Genomic DNA, 18719 nt, shown 5'->3' with positions numbered 1-18719 from the left:
GGTTATACCATGAGGGTTATATCATCAGGGTTTTCCCCGATGAGGAATATCACTGCCTCACAGCCTTCATCACACCATGTGGATGATATTAAAACAAACTCAACAATTATTTTTTATTGTACCAGGTAAGGCCCACTGAACTGCTATGTTGCTCTTTTTCAAAAGAGACCTAGCGAACAAAAACGATAGCCCAACGAAGTGGCTTATCATCACGTGGACATCGAAATCAGCCAAATACTCCTCAAAAACGCACGTTGATTCTAAATGTGGAGGGAAAGAACCGGAGGACCCAGAGAAAAATCAACGCGACCGCGGGGAGAGAGACACCGCAAACTCCAAATATATAGCAGGTGTCGAACCCATGACCTCCTGCATACCAGGTGAGGTAGTTAACATCTCCAAGCCACCGTAGGCACAAGAGCCATTTGCTGAAAAGTGCCAGATAATGTTTTGTTATTTTAAGGCCCACAAGCGTGATTGACTAATATATTGAGTTTGTTTTTGTGCGTCGCAGTTTGACACGTAAACCGTGTAACACGTACACACGCACATCCTGGAGGTTAAACTCTTCTGATGTACTAAATGCAAAGGCCAGGCAGTGACCGAGAACAATGATGCAGCACTGGGCAGATACAACGCAGATCCGTTTTTTTAACAAACGCACCACAGATTGAAACTTTCAAATAAACCAGCGGAGACCATCGCTTAAGAACAGGAATGCACTTTATTGTGTAGTTCTGTACAAAGATTTAGCACCGTTTCAGAATGCAGTTATAGCATGCAAGTGCCAGAGCAACCATCCATTATTAATAACAGCACCATGTAGATAAAGCTTAGCGTTCCCTTCCACTGAGGGAAGACCCCCTCCGTCAGCTGCCCGTGTGTCTTAGTTGGTCTCTTTTGTAACAACACACGCAAGAACAGCAACAAGAACAACAGCCACAATAGTACTGTAATATGCTTTAAGACACGTGTGTGTGTGTGCGTAAACACACAAAAACACAGCTGCAGTCACAGTAACAATATCAGCAGTTCACCAACAACTCCCGAGACTCAAATGGTTTGTATTTCTTCTTCTGGAAACTGCAAGAATAAAAAAAAACCCTGATATTTAAATTAATACAATTTAAAACCCATTTATCCCATTTGTTTTGGTGGTCAAGCGTTTTTATTTTAAAGTAAGGAACACGCATTTGCAGGATCGTGGCTTGCCTGTCTTCTCTCGTGACAATAAATAATGAGGCTTAAAGACCAATGGTGCGAAGCGAGGGAGTGTTTTGCGACAAACGCGTGGCGACCATTCGCAGTCGTCGCCGGAACTGCAGTTGACAGGGCCCAGTCATGCGCGCATCGGTTGCCCAAAGCAACTTGAAGTGAGTGCAGCGCACTCCTCTACTTACGAACGAGTCAAGTTCCAGAGGTCTGTTCGTAAGTCGATTTGTTCGTAAGGCCAACTTTACTCCTGTCAATTCCAAACGCGGGGACTGGCCGCAGGTTCTTCACGAATGCCACCACCGCCGTCGATTGCGCGGCGGTCGAACTTACGACTCTCGGTCCGAACAGGCAACTGGACTGTGCGGACAGGTTTCTTCGCATCTCTGAAAGCTCCTAAGTCGAATGTTCGTAAGTATAGGAGTCCTAGTAACAAAATCCCCCCCCCCCCCCCCCTTTGGTTTGTTGATGCAAATTTGTGAAAGAGCAAAACGATCACGACCGTGTTTGTCTAACGAGTGCCACACCAGCCTCGGGTGGGAATGGCAATCCAATGTGACACTGCGTTAACACAATTTCATCCTTTCTCTCACACCTATTCCCCACCCCCCCCCCCCCGAGGGATCGTACCGTAACCGTTATTGCAGTGCCCTGTAACATTATTGCAACCTGAGCAATAACAACCCCCACCCCCCCATGTTCTATCACTGCACGCGACATCATCGTCCTAGCTTAGTGACACGCTCGTCTGCTGGCGGTCCGGCCCAACTCTTTTCAGTTGCTCAATGTTGATTTGAAAACATATATTTGAATAACAAAGCCGTGGCGGGAATAGTAAGAATGCATCTTCGGACAAGAACAGCTGACATTTAGTCAGCAACGTGCCGAGGAACCCAGCCGTCCTGCCCCGACACGGATCCTTCACGAACTGTGAGCCCCGCATTTCACAGAGGCCTTGTGGGTGCTGAGGGGTCCCCTCGCCCACCGTGTTCAGCGCTAGGCACTGAAAGTGATCCTATAGACCTTGATCTCACGTCCATACATTGGTCTCATGCCCATACGTTGTTCTCATGCCCATACATCTTAAAGTACAGTGGTGCGTACAGGATCTACAGACTTGCCAGTATCAAAGTATGAATAAATAAGACTAGGTTTTACCCTTTCTGCTCACCCCGAGCTATAAATGCTCTGAAAGTGCATTGTCTCTTTTCTGTTCGCCTTTTGGCGTTGTTCTCTGGTCTGACACCGGTGAGACTTGGCTCGAAAGAAGGCTGCTGGCTCTAGTGCAGGCCAATCAGTTTCAAAGACAATGCAGATATCATTATCAGAGCATGTTTGCATGTTCACCACAAGTACGTGTGGTTAATGCAGTACACGACCCCTTGCAAAAAGGTTTCTATTCGGTGTTTGAACATCTTAACACAACTCCTGTTTTATTGGCAGAAAGGGGTAAAATCCTATTCTTGTTTTTTCAGACTTGGATCGTCGCGTGATGAAAAGGAGCACCACCTTTTTGACAAAGTCAACGGTGGTTGTCCTACAAACAGACTCCTACCCCGCCATAGGCATGTGGAATGCCCACTACTGACCCAGGGATGTGAACGGGAGAGGAACTCCGCCTCAATTCTCGTTTGAGCCAAACATCTATTCTATGTCATGGGGGGGGGGGGGGATCGATGTTATGAAGAGGCTGGTTGCGATGGATGAAGGCTTCTTAGCGTATCAGAATAATGTCAAATTAAAGGCAAATGTAACAGATTTTATTCCAGTAATCGGATAAGCACTGAATGGTTGAAATGCTCTACAATGCTTTTACCAGCAGTTCTTCTCAACCTTGCTTGGACTACAGATGGCCTCTACATCAACAGCACTGGCCATGAAGACCTCCAGCTCTTAATTATGAACTCACACAGCTCCTATAAAAAAAGCCAGTTCGCAACCCTCTGGTTCAGAGCCCAACCCAAATTCAAACTTCCATTCTTTAACTTTTTAAGACGAGAGTGATAGAGAGGGGAGGTCGCAGACAGGCTGAAAGGGGAGCTGTATACGACCACAGGTGCTACCTGTATTTAAAACCATCGGTTGTTAGCTTACCGTGCGTTGCAATCGCGGTCCTAGTCTGGCGTCATAGCGAAGTACAACTACAAACAATATAGAGAATTTTCGTATCAACGTCATTCCGTAAACATATCTGAAACGTGGGCGTACTGCACGGCGTCCATCGACTGAACCTTTGTCGTCTGAAGGTCTGCAGAGCACAGTTTTGCGCAGATGGACTTGCTCGGACGGACTCGGACGGGACTCGCTCGTATGGACTCGCTCGCGTATGGACTCGAACTCGGACAGACTCGGACTCGCTCGGACGGACTCGCTCGTACGGACTCAGACTCGCTCATACGGACTCGCTCGGACGGACTCGCTCGTACGGACTCAGACTCGCTCATACGGACTCGCTTGGACGGACTCGCTCGTACGGACTCAGAATCGCTCATACGGACTCGCTCGGACGGACTCGCTCGTACGGACTCAGATTCGCTCATACGGACTCGCTCAGACGGACTCGCTCGTACGTACTCAGACTCGCTCATACGGACTCGCTCGGACGGACTCGGACGGACTCATTCATTTCCTGGAGCTGCCCAGCTCTGGGGACTCCCTGCCAGTGCTGTCTTTTCTCACGTTCCCATAACCTCGTTCACTTCAACAGACGCCTTCTCGTCTGCTATTAGTGCTCGGGAGTTGCTGGCAGCTTTTTTATTTAAGGGGGAGCTGAGGGGGATGCTGTGTTCAACGATCACAAAGGAGCACTGTCAACACAGCGCCCATTCACAGATGTACAACCGATAGTCGGGGGCCGAGATTGTGCAGATGTGGACTAATGCAGAGCCCAGGAGGTTAAAGATACACTTACACCAGAATGAGTGGTTACGACGTACAAGAATAGCAACGTGAAATCATTGCAGGAATTCTGACAAAGTCGCGTTATGGACTGTGCGGCGAGATGAATTGTCGCGGCGATTTGCGATGCGCTGCGGATAAGGTGTGATGGGCGGGTGGACTTGGGTCAGAGGAAGCAATGCGTGCCTGCGTGTGTGTCTGCACTGGGCAATGCACCACAACTACTGCCCCCACCAGAGTTCGGTGTTCGGATGGCAGAAAGGATGGCATTTTATTTATTTACGTAGCGTCCAAATGCTAATAAAACATCTCAAGACGCCTCACAGCAAAGACTGAGATTAGCTTGAATGCGGCCGAGTTGTTCTGCCAATGTGTGTTATTACGACGTGGCATCACACTGGCTAAGTGGTCACCACGATCGGTGAACACACAGGGCCAAAGCGTTCGCCTTGTTGTAGGTGGTCCAGTGCGAGGGTTTCGTGAACTTTTCCACAGGCCCAGGCCAGGACAGATGTTCTCAGTCACAGCCTAGGTCTTAACTGTCGGAGTCTCCTGCAATAAACTTCTACACAAAACTGGTGTTAGATCTCAGTAGAAATCAATTCCTGCGCACCCCCTTCCCTTGCCCCCTGAACACAGAATCCAATTCCCGGATTGTCGAGGTCAAGTGCTGGACAGGTGGGCCACCCTAGCCAGAGAACACGTGACCACACGCCGTAGGATGTCCTGGACACAAGGTGGCACGTGTGGCAACGTTGAAAGCCACTGGCGGGGGCCATGTGCTTACACTGGCAGGCCCAGGTTGGCAAGTTGACTTGAATGTAACTGGGCCCCAACCCAAACGAACGCATGGAGCGGTAAAAGTGACACGTGGCACGTTTTGGCAAAAACAAAGAGATTTGAGGCAGCGAGGAACAAAAGCATCGCGAATAATGACAAATACTTATATCTCTTGGATCCTATGATGCTTATCCGGTTTTATATGGCTTTCGGTACTGTGTCCATTTACGCCAAGGCAATGTGTTTCGAGTAAAGATGGTTAAAGGGTGGAAGAGGTTCTGTCAACGTGTATGTATTTTGGTGCTCAAAGTTAAACTCTCCTGTCAAGCGGGTCCGTTAAGCATTCTGAACGTGTGCCGCGTGTCTTTAAAGTACTCGCCTGCGTAGAATCGCCCGCAAGATGCACTCCGGTATTTAATAACGATACTTGCACGGGGGGCTGCGTGGTCCCTCTGTGCATTCATAAGGAAAGGGCCTCGCTAAGGTGAATGTGGGATGCTTAGCGTAATGGCGTGGTCCCTCGAGTTCATTACATTATCCGTGACCGTCATTATCTGTGACCGGGAGCATTTTACACCATCTCCTCCAATCACCAAATTAGCTATTACTGTATTCATAAACCTCTAACTCCAATGATTACATTTTATATATTAAATGACCTTTACATATTAACTATGATATAAAAACATGATTTCGGTTCACAGACAAACATTAAACTACAATTACTTCGGTAATTCTGAAACCACAAGCTCCGCCGATGTAGTTTTGTTCTTCTCTTTAGCTCGGGTTCCAAGTTGTATATTTAATTCCATACGGACATCAACTGCACTATCACAACCTCAAACTCACTCTGTGCACTGTACAGCTGCTTCACAACTGAGAATTACAGAGGAAAAGTGTCTGCTACTGAAGGACACATTTACACCGAGGGTCTACATTTCCCGTTTTTGCGAGATCAAACGAATTGACGGCTACTGCGCCAATCTAAAGCATGAGAAATGCGAGCGTGCTGCAGGTTGATAACAAGAGGACACCAATGGAGGGGACTCGGGCCTGCCAAATAAGGCCTTGGGACAGCTGACAGGCCGAGGAGAGAGGAAAGGCGTTGGCAACACAGGACCCACTCTACACCCTGGGATCAAATGGTGCTCAGGTTTGAGCAATGACTGAACTGTGGAAACATAGATATTGCAATACCAAGCAAGGCAATATGTGGATAATTATCCTGTTGCCTGCTTGTGCCCACTTATCACTTTGTCAGCTGCCTAAAGCTCACCACAGAGTTAGAATCAAATAGTTTTGACCAATAAATGTGGCAGGGAATGCACTGCGACTTGATTCAAATTTAGCAAACATCTCCACTTACTCAATGAACCCATGACCGTCTATCTGTGTGTATTTGTGTAGGCACGTCTTTGTATATGTGAACGAGTGTGCACGTGCGCCATATAATATTTGATCATACGTTATGGTAATACTGCATTTTAGCGTCTACGATGTGCCCGTGTAAGGAAGATATAGAGGCACAAAGGAATAAACGTTTGTGCTTTCCAAACACTGGTGGAGGGGGTGGGGTGGGAGGATTGCCGATCAGTAAAGTTAGTCTGCTACAACTCTGAAGTAAACTAGGCCAATGCAGTGGTTACTGATGGTATGCATGTGATGATAATAATGATGACTGTATGGCTAACGCAGATGGCCCAATGGAATAACGACGTGCCACGAGGCGTGAAAAGATATCGTCTGGGCAGGAGAGGGGTTTACGCGTCGGAGGCGGGGGGGGGGGGGCGGTTGGAGCGAGTGCTGCGGAGGCCTCAGACCGCGAAGAGGAGGAAGCCGGAGAAGGAGGAGTGAATGTGATCGGTGGAGTAGAGGCCATCGGCCTGATCAGAGGGGATCTGGATGAAGACCTGGTCCCCGGGTCGCAGCTCCACCACCGAGCTGCCCGACGCCTGGTCCAGCGTGCCCTTCTTGTACTCATCGAACGTGAACATGACGGGCACGCCGTTCTTGAAGAGCGCCACCCACACGTTGGCGCCCTTGACGTGCACGTGGTAGGCGAAGTAGTAGACGCCCGCCACCTCGCACGTGAACACGCCCGTCAACGGGTTGTAGTGGCCCTGCCCGTTGTAGATGACCTTGTCGAACTTGATGGGCTGCCCGGCCGGAGGGAATGGAGCCGAGAGGCGGGCCGTGAAGGCCGACGCGGAACTCGCCGTCAAGGGAAGCACATTGACCTGCCCGTTCCCGCCCTGGCCCTTGTCGTACTTGCCCTTTTGGCCCCTGTATTTTTGCGAGCCTGCCTTCTGGCCGTCTGAGGCGCCCGCCGCAGCCGCCCTGTCGGGGAAGTCTCCGAAGCCGGCTTGCTGCCCCACGCCAGGAAGGCCGGGCGGGCCTGGTGGGCCAGGAAGACCGGGCGGACCCTGAGGGCCCTGAAGACCTGGATTTCCCGCGGGCCCCGATGGGCCTTGTAGGCCTTGCTTGCCTTCTCCTTGCGGCCCTGGCAATCCTGGCACCCCTGGCTCTCCTTTTGGCCCATGGATTCCCTGTATGCCGATAGGGCCCACAGGCCCTGGCATGCCTGGAATTCCAGCCAGGCCTCTGGGTCCTGGCTGCCCAGCCAGGCCAAGTTCTCCTTTACCCCCAGGTGCGCCGGTTATACCTGTACGCAAGGAAGAGAAAATGTACACATATGGCAAAAAAGTACATTAATTGTTTCACTAAAACAATGTTCATATAAATCTATACAAATGTTTTTTCTTACAAATTCTAGGTCCAAAGTCCAATTTTTTAAATTATAATCATCAGGGCATTATGTCATGGTTCATGTGCAAGCAGTCTCAGATAGGTTTGTTCTTCCTGTGGTGATTTTTACACAGCGGCTTAGAGATATGTGTCCCAAGCGTTGCTCATTCAAACCAGCAATTTGCTCAAATTGCCACCTGACACTGCCTGGCAGAATTGTCAGAACAGCATCGTACCACTTCCTGTGACATGTTTTCCTGATGTATGTCATCAAATTACCAGGATGGAACGTTGATCAAAATACGACTTTACAACCATCCTTGATTCTGCCCCTGACTAGGCCACACCTGTGTCGTGTCGTTGTGGGCCAAAATAATACAGCATGATGCCACATGGACTGACAGAAGGATATCAGTCCTGGCGATGGTCACTCGATCGTCACTCCGTAATTGTCACAACTTGTGGTAGAGGATTTAAGTTTCCCCACTCCTTTCTCACCTGGAAGTCCCTGGTGTCCTTTGTGGCCTGGTTCACCCTTGAGTCCAGGGGCCCCGGGCAGTCCTTTGGGTCCTGGCTCTCCAACATCTCCCGGCAGGCCTCCCTTCCCAGGCAGGCCATCGAGTCCTGGTTCGCCTCTCGGCCCTTGCAGGCCAGGTGAACCCATGTGCCCTGGTTCGCCTTTAAATCCCGGCAGACCGCCTCCGCCTGGTGGACCCTGAGGGCCTGGCAGTCCTGGAAGGCCCTTGTCACCCTTAGGCCCTAAGGGGCCTGGCAGCCCAACGTGACCGGGTGCGCCCTTGATGCCAGGTTGGCCAAGCTGTCCGCCCAGCCCACGATCCCCTTTGGGGCCCGGCAGGCCCTGCTTGCCAATGCCTGGGAAGCCCGGTGGCCCAGGCATCCCGGGTAGGCCTTGATGGCCCTTATCCCCTGGAGGTCCCTTTAAGCCAGGAAGACCATCCAAGCCAGGCTTGCCTTCACCTGGCATTCCCATAGGACCAGGAAGTCCAATTGGCCCTGAGGGACCCATAGGCCCGAGCTCCCCATGTGGCCCAACAGGTCCAATTGGGCCTGGCTTACCCGGCATGCCGTCATAGCCTGGTTTTCCTTCGCCTGGCAAGCCTGGTTGACCGGGTGGTCCAATGGGGCCTGGTAGGCCTCTCGGGCCCGGGATGCCCTGAATCCCATGACCATTCTCGCCCTTGAGACCTGACACGCCTGGCGCTCCTTGGTCACCTTTTGGTCCTGGCTGTCCCGAGGGCCCTGGGAGGCCCTGTGGCCCCAGAAGGCCTGGCTTTCCAGTAATAGACTGGCCTGGTGGCCCGGGAAGGCCTGGAAGCCCAGGCAGGCCTTTGTGGCCTGGCTGACCTTGTGGGCCCAAGTCACCTTTGGGGCCTTGCTGGCCTCCAAGCCCTGGTTTTCCTGGCATCCCTGGCATTCCTGGTTTTCCAATGCTGGAGAATCCAGGAGGCCCTGGTGGGCCCTGTAGGCCACGGGGACCTGGCAGTCCGTTTCCTTGGGGCCCAGGGGGGCCCTGTGCCCCTGGGGGTCCCCGTGCTCCCTGATCGCCTTGGTATCCCTTTTCACCTTTAATGCCGGCCGGCATCACTGGGGCGACACCTGTTACACAAGCACACACACATAGCCACTCGAGTTAATGCTCACAATCCTACCTTAATATTAATAAAAATCGCTTTTGTTTTATTTGTCCAAAATAATATTTCAACTGCTATTGGTGAGAGGAAATAAAAATGTTTTGGAACACTGCAGCCAGCAATGCATCACGTTGTGTGGGAGAATGGCCTCGAAAGATAACATCCATAACTACTTCTGGTCAATTCAATAGACCTCTTTATTCACAATAGGGACATGACAGCTTTCAATGTCATGAAAAAGCTGGCTCGTTGCACGGCAATGAAACTAAAAACGTGCACATCTCAGAACTGGAATAAGCTAAATAAAAACTAAAATACGTTTTTGGTGTCAGGCTGAGGCCATAAGTTCACTCTACTTGAGAATGCAGTTTTATTGCGGACGGTTGAAACCTGGAACGGAAACCAGGATATTCGCAGTGCCGGCTTTGCCTCTCGCACCCCAGAGCCACTCTACTATTGGACTATATTTAATTTTACCAGGTAAGGCTCACTGAGCTATATAGCTCTTTTCCAGACGCGAAATAATTGCCGAATGAATCGGTTAATCACGTGGAAATGAAATAGCAGTCAAATTCTCGAATGCATGTTTTTAAATGTGGAGGGAAAAAAATACGGGGAAATCACGCAAACTCCAAATATACAACAGGTGTCAGAGTCGGGATTGAACCCACGAACTCCTGCATACCAGGCGGGTAGTTAACATCTCACAACCCCGCCACCCAGTGACCTCCAGGCCGGAGCGTCTCACGTGTGCGCACAGGTCACCCCCACTCACCCTTGTACTTGTCCTTGCCGGCCTGGGGCAGTTGACCCGCCATCGGCCCTGCCTTGTAACCACCCTGAGGCTGCGGTTCCCACGCTCCGCCCGCTTTCAAACCCTGGCCCGGCCCCTGGTCCCATTGTCCAGCCGCCTGCGTCGCACAAGCACCCACCATCATCATAATCATCAGCATGTCTTAATTGTACAGTGCCTCACACCTGCGTCGGACAAACCCACACCATCATCATTATAATCATCCTCAACATGACCATCACTGTCAATATGTATTATTTATTAGGCGGTGAACACGGCTATGCAGTAGCGTGTTCGCATATAGTCACAGAGATTCATGGTTCGAATCTAGCGGTCGTCCCCAATTAATCCTGCAGGTGTAGGAACCTTTGAAATTCTTCACGCTATCTGCTTCAGAGTGGATTTCAAAGATCCCGTGATGTAATTTGCAAGAGTAGGCCATCGTGTCCCCGCGTCACGGTCATAAATTTGCCATCTTGTAAGAAATATATACCCGCAACAATAATCACCCCCTACTAGAAGAAAAAAAAACTTACATTTAAAATTGTTTTTATTTCATTTTATCATTTTGGGCATTGCCCAACGTGACCTGGTGCGCCCTTGATGCAAGGTTGGCCTAGCTGTCCGACCAGCCCACGGTCCCCCTTGGGGCTCGGCAGGCCCTGCTCACCATTGCCTTGGCGGCCTCTATCCTTGCCGTCAGATTACGTGACGATGAGGCCCAATGATTCACACGAAGCCCTCTCGCGCTGCTCACGTCCACGCCTTCTATATTTTATTTTATTTACCAGGTAAGGCACACTGAGTCATATAGCTCTTTTTCATAAGCGACCTGACCACAAATAATAGCTCAGAGAAGTGGCTTATTACGTGGACATTTATAGTAGCCAAACACATCAAACGTATAATGTTGATTCTAAATGTGGAGGGAAAAAACGGAGGACCCGGTGAAAAATCCACGCGACCACGGGGAGAGAGACAGGAAAACTCCAAACATGAAGCAGGCATCAGGGTCGGGATCAAACCCAGGCCCTCCTGCTCCACAGTGCCCTTCCGTGCGTCCACCCAGCGCAGCCACGCGCAAGCAACGCGGCGCGTCTCGCGTGCGCTTGCACGCACCCCTGCTCCAGCTTCCCTCCTCATGCACGACACCGTGCACGCCACGGAGGTTTGATAACGCACGTGGGTGCCCCCCTGTTCACAGAGACACGGCTCCCATCATCATAAAACTGCGCCGCCGAACAATGTTTGCTTGCTCTCGCGCAGAGATAGAGGGAGAACAACTCTGATGGCACCAGTAACCGCAGACAAGTGGGAGAGCAGCCACTCGATGATGAGCCAGTGAGCCGGTGCCAACAATTGATTAGGCCCTGTGGCCCTCTCTGTATTAAAGTGCTATCAGCCAATCAACGTGTGTTTATACACGTGGGAGAAAACCGAAGCCCCCTGATAGAACCCACGCGTGCGAGGGTTGAACACTATCCCATGCAGATGGAACAGGCGGAGTCCACATTTTTGCTGTGCCGCCTTCTCATTGAAAGCCAGGGAATGGCTCCACCTCGATGCCCACGGTAAGGGAATTTCGCATCATTTGCGCTGGGAGCCACCAACCCCTCGCTGCCTCCACACCCCTGGTTTACGGGCATGCGCCTGCCTCGCGTGCGTGTCATGGTGCCGAGGGCATCGCATGTACGATGCCCTCAGCCTTGTCGAGACCACCGGCTCAACGGAGCTGAGCGTGCAGCCGTGTTGTTGTTTAGGCCACCAACTGAAAAGACGTTGGACAAAACAACAACAAAAATGTGGCCTGAACGCATTTTCCACTTGTGGTGGGTTTCCTCATCATTCACAGAAAAGCGTTGGACTTGAATTTCTCACGACGACATCGGCCAAATATTCTCACGCGGGAGCCCGGCTGCCATAGAGTGAGGCTGTGCTGGCTCTTACTGCGACGGGAAGACTTTCCCATCAGCATGATACACTTTGATGACATTCAAGGAGCGCTTTCGTGCATGCTAAATGTGAATGCGCATTTATAGAGTGGAACAGATTTATGCAAGGAAAAGATCCAAGTTGTGGCAGCTTGAGTGATGGAATGCATCGTAATGATGGGAATGCGGCAACTCGGCCGCATCGGATGGGCTGACTCGGGGGGGGAGGGGGGATTCAGGAACGAGCATCCTTTTTCCTCAGCCATCCCCAGCCACGATTAGAACAATTAATAATTATTAATAACTATTAATTAATTTACACTTATTATAATAATGCCGATTGTGCAGCCAGAAAAGCCTCGCTGGGTCTCGTTCACGCCGCTTCAAGAGGAGTGCCGCCACCGCATTGGGATGTTCGTCGATTTAATTTCCACTCGCAGCGAGGGAGGCAACCGCAGACCTTGCGCTGAGCACAAGGAGAACAACACTCAGCCCCGCGCCTCTCAACACCTGGCAGGCCTCTTGCGACCACCGTCCGAAGACGTAACCGACGTTCGACCCCTGCTTCTTTTCCACGATCTCGCAAAGATCGGGGGATGCATTCAAGGCGAGTGATGATTTTGTTTAACACCGGTGGCCTCTATTGCTGCAGGAATCCTGCATCTCCGTGTTGGCACGTTGATGGAGAGAGCCATGCACGCCGGGGATGTTGGACCAGGTCCCTACTGGTGGGGAAGAGAGCGCTTTGATGTGGCGAACCCACGCCCGTTGTGATGAATCATCGTCATTGTCGACTCGTGACAGGAGACTGGCAGCGCAATCGGCATACAGATGGGAGTGCTTGAGAGCACGCCAAATGTCTTGCTTTACCGAGCGCTTTACTGAGCCGAGGTCATCTGGGGATGATGAGTTCCCGCATGTGAGCGCGATGTACGGATACACAACGGGGATCTTTGCTCGGTGAGCGACTCGGGTTCTCGTTAAAGCGTGCAACAAAAGTCACCACTTTCAGGGATTACGCACGTTAAGTGGGGCTGCTTAGACATCGCAGGATCGTCGCAAGGATGACGGCGGCGGTGGCTTGGAGAGGTCCTCATCCCGCAGTGGATAGATATATCGTGGCCGGTGATGAAGACGATTGTATAGACACGAGTTTGACGTACAGAGTGCTTGAATGCCAATGCATCTCTAGACAGTTAAACATGTAGACTTTCGCGACCAGTATTATTCATAATACATGTTTTTGGGTTAGATCGCGTTATTATAAATTCTAAATGTTGTGGATTCACTATTCAATCACACCAGTGGGCTGAAGAAGTAACTAATTGGCGTTTTGTTAACGTGACACATTTTTTACTGATTGGCCGTGTCGGGTGGTGGAGGGTTGCGACACATTTATAAATAACGCGATCTAACCCAAAAACCTTTTTTTGAACATTACTAGACAATTGACGGCTGCGTGATACATCACTGGCAAGGGACGTGACGTGATGCCACGGACCGGGCCAAGGACATGGGAGTGACAGGAATGGTGATCCATAATAAAGGGTTTTTTTGGGTTTGATCCCATAAATATAAATGTGTCGTTAAACTCGCCACCACTCGACCGCCAATCAGTAAGGTTTGTCACGTAAACAAAACGTGCCAATTCGTTACTAGTTCAGCACCACCGGTGTGTTGGAGAGTAAACCCACTACAAAATTGACCAGTAATTAAAACCAGCATCATCAGGCGACAGCCAGAGTTGTGGAGAAATCATCCTCCTGTTTCGGTTCTAAATAGAGGGGGTAAATGTGATGTCGTCAGTGTGAGCCAATCAGGGTATTAATGTAAATTATAATGGTTATATATTATTGGTTGGGTTAATCGTGCTTGACTCATCACGTGGGCAATGGGCGGGGCTACCCGAGTTGGTGGGTGGGGTCAACGTCAAAAGGAGCCAATCCATTGATTGTGTGAGTGGTGCTAGCGCTTGAGTGGGCGCGGCTATGTAAAAATGGGTGGGGCTGACGGACAGAGGGAGGGGCTTCCAGCTCCCGACATGTGCGTGTCGAGCCTACCAGAAATGTGTTATCTTTAAAAACGAAACCATTATTATTTTACCAGGTATAAAGCTATACAGCTTTTTTTTAGAAGCGACCTGGCTAGCACAAATTATAGCCCAACGCAGTGGTTTATTGTGTGGACATTTATAGCAGCCTAATACTCTAAACGTATGACGTTGATTCCATATGTGGAGGGGAAAAAAACAGAGGACCCGGAGAAAAATCCACGTGACCATGGGGTGAAAGACACCGCAAACTCCAAATAAAAACAGGCGTCAGGGTCGAGATCGAACCCACGACCCCCTGAATACCAAGCGATGCAGTTAACATCTCCTCGTCACCGCAGCGCCCCCCCATCAATCATTATCCGTGTGACCCCCTAGCGGGCGCGACGCCGGCTCACCTTCATCCCGGCGGCGGGCTGCTCCCACTGGTGCTGCGGCTGCTGATCCCAATGCGCCGGGAGGCCCAGGCCCAGGCCGCCCGCCTGGTGGTCCCAGGACACGGCCTTCAGGCCGGCCCCAGCCCCCAGCGGGGCCGCTTGGGCCTGCGGCTTGTACTTGTCACGGTAGTAAGCGCCGGCTCGACACGTGGGCAAGAGCACGGCGGCCAGCGCTAACGCCGAGATGAGCGCGGCGCGTGGCCCGGTAGTCATGGTCGCAACCTGCAGCCACCGAGCGACGGGGGCAGAGAGAGACAGAGAGACATTGAGAGAAGTGCTCACGGTTGCAAGCCGTGTGCTCAGACGCGTGGTGGTGGGTTTCTCGATTATCCGTGGGCGGACCGTCCCCCGGGTTGCACATCACCTGCGCTTCTGCGCGCACGCTTTAAGGCGCGCGCCCTTAATCTATTGTCTGCTCCTTGCACGTCGAGGGTCAGCGAATCGGTGCCCACGGTGACCGCAGACACGTCAACAAGTAGGGCGAGCGCGCACCTTGAAGAAGCAATTAACGACAGAGGGCGCATGCTGCTTGTTCCATTTCAGCACGATGTTGGTTCAACACAAGCAAACTCTGGACCACTTTCGACATTCAGTGTCTCTTGAGCAATTGAGGGGCCAGGCCTTCATGGGCAAGGACCCTCATCGTCAGATTGTGGGTTCTAGGTCGAGATAGATTTTGTGGAGATCGCACATTGAGGCGTGGGTTGTGATACCGATTATGCTGCTGCTGATGACGATGATGTTGATGCTGCTGATTATACTGCTGATGATGCTGCTGGATGTTGATGATACTGCTGGATGCTGATGATGCTATGCAATGGCGCACCCAGCTACACGTTATTAGGAGGTACAGTTTTCGCTCTTTAACACAACGTCTCTCATTTTAGAAAACAAAATAGATTTGCATGTAACTTACGTTATCAGTTGAATCACAGTAAATGTCTCTACTTATAACAAATCATGATTTTTAAAAATAAAATATATTTACAATAAAAAAAATCACTCACATCTCAATAATGATCTATGACATGGGATGGCCACATAATCCCACGAGTGCAGCTCTGATGATAATGATGACGGTGGTGATGGTGGTGATGGTGATTGAACATTATTATGATAATGATGGTGATGATAATGATGATTGAAAATGATAATGATGGTGGTGATGATGGTGATGATGATTGAACATTATGATGGTGATAATTGAAAATGATAATGATGGTGGTGATGATGGTGATGGTGATGTACATTATTATGGTGATGATCATGATGGTTATAATGGTGGTGATGATTGTGATGATGAATGATAATGATGACGGTGGTGATGGTGGTGGTGGTGATGGTGATTGAACATTATTATGATAATGATGGTGATGATAATGATGATTGAAAATTATGATAATGATGGTGGTGATGATGGTGATGATGATTGAACATTATGATGGTGATAATTGAAAATGATAATGATGGTGGTGATGATGGTGATGGTGATGTACATTATTATGGTGATGATCATGATGGTTATAATGGTGGTGATGATTGTGATGATGAATGAACATTATTATGATGATTGAAAATGATGATGATAACGAAAAGTGCACACAGAAGCGTGGCGAGGCTTGGAATGACAGCGCGAGGCAACGAGAGGAGCACTCGGACGAGAGAAGGCGCACGAGCTCGAGACATCGAATCGCCTCTTGATGACATTGATTGGTCAATGATGATGATGATGACGACCATGCTTTTGATGCTGATAATGATAATGTTTGGTGGTGGTGGTAGTGATGATGGTGGTGGTAATCTTGACGATGGTGATGATGATGACGACCATGCTTTTGATGCTGATAATGATAGTGTTTTGTGGTGGTGATGATGGTGGTGGTAATTTTGACGATGGTGATGATTGCAATGATGCTAGTGATGATTGTGGCGGTGATGATGATCATGGCGGTAATGGTGATCATGAAGATAGCGATGATGACGGTGGTGGTGATGGTGATGATGATTAATGGGATTAAGAGCTAGTCCGCTGCGTGGCATACGTCACGCACGTGGCCTTGCTCCAGAAGCTATTGCGCACGCTCGTGAAACTCTTCATCATCATCATCAGCAGCAGCATCATCATCATCAGCAGCAGCAGCAGCATCATCAGCAGCAACATCACCGCTGCTCCATCTCAACTCGGGCATCCAGGAGGAGCAGGGAGGCGTGCAGGGAGGGGTGGGCGAGTCCACCAACGTTTGACTCGTTAAAGGTTGACTCGTTAAAGGTTGACTCGTTAAAGATTGACTCGTTAAAGGTTGACTCGTTAAAGATTGACTCGTTAAAGGTTGACTCGTTAAAGATTGACTCGTTAAAGGTTGACTCGTTAAAGGTTGACTCGTTAAAGGTGTCGCGCGAGCTGCTAACATACGCCTCTGTTCGGAACAGAGAGTCGCTCAGACGAGGGGGGGGCGGGGGGGTTAATTGGTCTCCGAATTAATTGGTGGCTGGAGATGAAGGCGGCTCTGTGTGTGGGGGGGGGGGGGTAGGGGGGGGGGGCAAGGACGTGGAGCGCCTTTCACGGTGAACATTTGTCTATTGCGCAAAAGCGCGGCCGCCGTTTCTCAACATTGCTGGGGACACCGCGGGGCGAGAGGCGCCTCACGCGATGCTGCTGGGCTGGGGACCCCCCCCCCTCCCCCAACAGACTGTAGTGGGCAAGTGCTGTTAGTGAGTAGCACACACACACACACACCACACATCAAATACACACACACGCACGACATCACACACACACACCACACATCAAATACACACACACACACACGACATCAAATACACACACACACACCCGACATCAAATACACACACACGCACCACATCACACACACACCCCGCATAAAATACACACACACACCCCACATCACACACCGACAAAGATCCGGCACGGCACACGAAGGGGTGGGTGGCCAACACCACGTCCGGCCGCCTTTGTTTCCCTAGTGGCGATGTTTACACACGCAGACCCGACACATCACAAAGATCCCCTGTGTAGCGCAGCGTAGCGCTAACCGCCACACTTACCGCTCCCCACATCACACACACACACAGGCACACACACACATCACACACACACATAGACACACACAGGCACACACACACACAGGCACACACAGGCACACACAGACACACGTCTACTTTGTGCCGCCGCGTTATTCCCCGCCCTCTCGCCTTTGCCAAAGCGTTGCTTGTGAAATTCTCAGCTACATAAATCGCAGGCGCGCCGTGTACCGCGTGCAACCTGACACACAGGGGGCATCTGTGTGTGGATACGTTTAATTGCCAATTTCTTCTTCTTCTTTTTAAAAATTTCTACATTCTCTCACAAAGAGCGCGTTTCAGCCGCGAGGCAATCATCATCGAGTCCAGGGGGCTAAGACGTGGCCCTGGAGGTTTTTTAATTTATTTCAATATTGGATTTGGCCGGACCCACTCCTCCGGTGCGGCGTGCCAACTCCACGTTCGCTCGCCGAGTCCTCCTCCTCGTCGTACGGCAACAAATCTCGGCGCTAGCTGCTTCAATAAATAACCCCCCTCCTCCCCTCGTAGCCATAAAACCAAAATGAGAGTATGCATTTATAACACGGAGTCCGATGAGCTATAAAGCGATGTTTTTCACAGATGTCCAATACCAACACAACCGCCATTCGCCACGAAGTGACGGTGATGTCACCACGCCGCCTGTGCCAGACTAGGTGCACTTTGAGGGCTCGCTGCTGACAGGAGGTGTCGGGACAGACCGAGCAGGTGCTGATTGAGATGACCGGTAGATGATGCACACGCGCACACACACACGCGTGACTAGGCGACGCTTCGGGCATAATGCGTCGACGGGATGGCCAGAGAAATGCGGTGAAAGAATAAGTTTGAGACACGCCCTGCAATTACCAATTTCACCAAGAGGCCGTGTTACATTTGTAAATTGAAGACTGTTGTTGTTGTTGTTTTATGTTCATGAGGAGTCTTAAATCGCACCGTTAGTGACGAGCAGGCATCGCGCACTGCAATGCAATACGCGCCAGTCGCCTTGGCTCTGGGCGTGTGTGCTCTCTGTATGAAACCATCTCTAGAGGGAGAAATGTACGGAGATCTCGTACCAGTTCATAGCCCTTGGACAATCCACTGCTGGATCACAACAGTTTCCCCGCGCTGTGTCAGTCACGGGGTGTCCTTTGCCCA

The 18719-nt window shown here is 50.5% G+C and overlaps 1 protein-coding gene across 1 annotated transcript in view; it reads right to left on the bottom strand.

The window, feature by feature from the left end:
• Positions 1-705: 705 nt before the first annotated feature.
• Positions 706-18719, bottom strand: part of LOC144734168 (uncharacterized) — a 41496-nt gene continuing 23482 nt past the window's right edge. Inside the window, exons 2-5 of the mRNA XM_078616244.1 lie at positions 14460-14720; positions 10063-10198; positions 8134-9252; positions 706-7552 (exon numbers count right to left, since the gene is read on the bottom strand). Coding sequence (XP_078472370.1) covers positions 6705-7552; positions 8134-9252; positions 10063-10198; positions 14460-14711 — 2355 coding nt within the window. The 5' untranslated portion in view covers positions 14712-14720 and the 3' untranslated portion in view covers positions 706-6704. The remainder of the gene's footprint in view (positions 7553-8133; positions 9253-10062; positions 10199-14459; positions 14721-18719) is intronic.

The sequence above is a fragment of the Lampetra planeri genome, chromosome 50 (genome assembly GCF_965212315.1).
Source record: "Lampetra planeri chromosome 50, kcLamPlan1.2.h2, whole genome shotgun sequence".
Lineage (NCBI taxonomy): Eukaryota > Metazoa > Chordata > Hyperoartia > Petromyzontiformes > Petromyzontidae > Lampetra > Lampetra planeri.
Note: the sequence above shows the minus strand (reverse complement) of the source record. Positions and strands in the feature narration are given on the sequence as shown.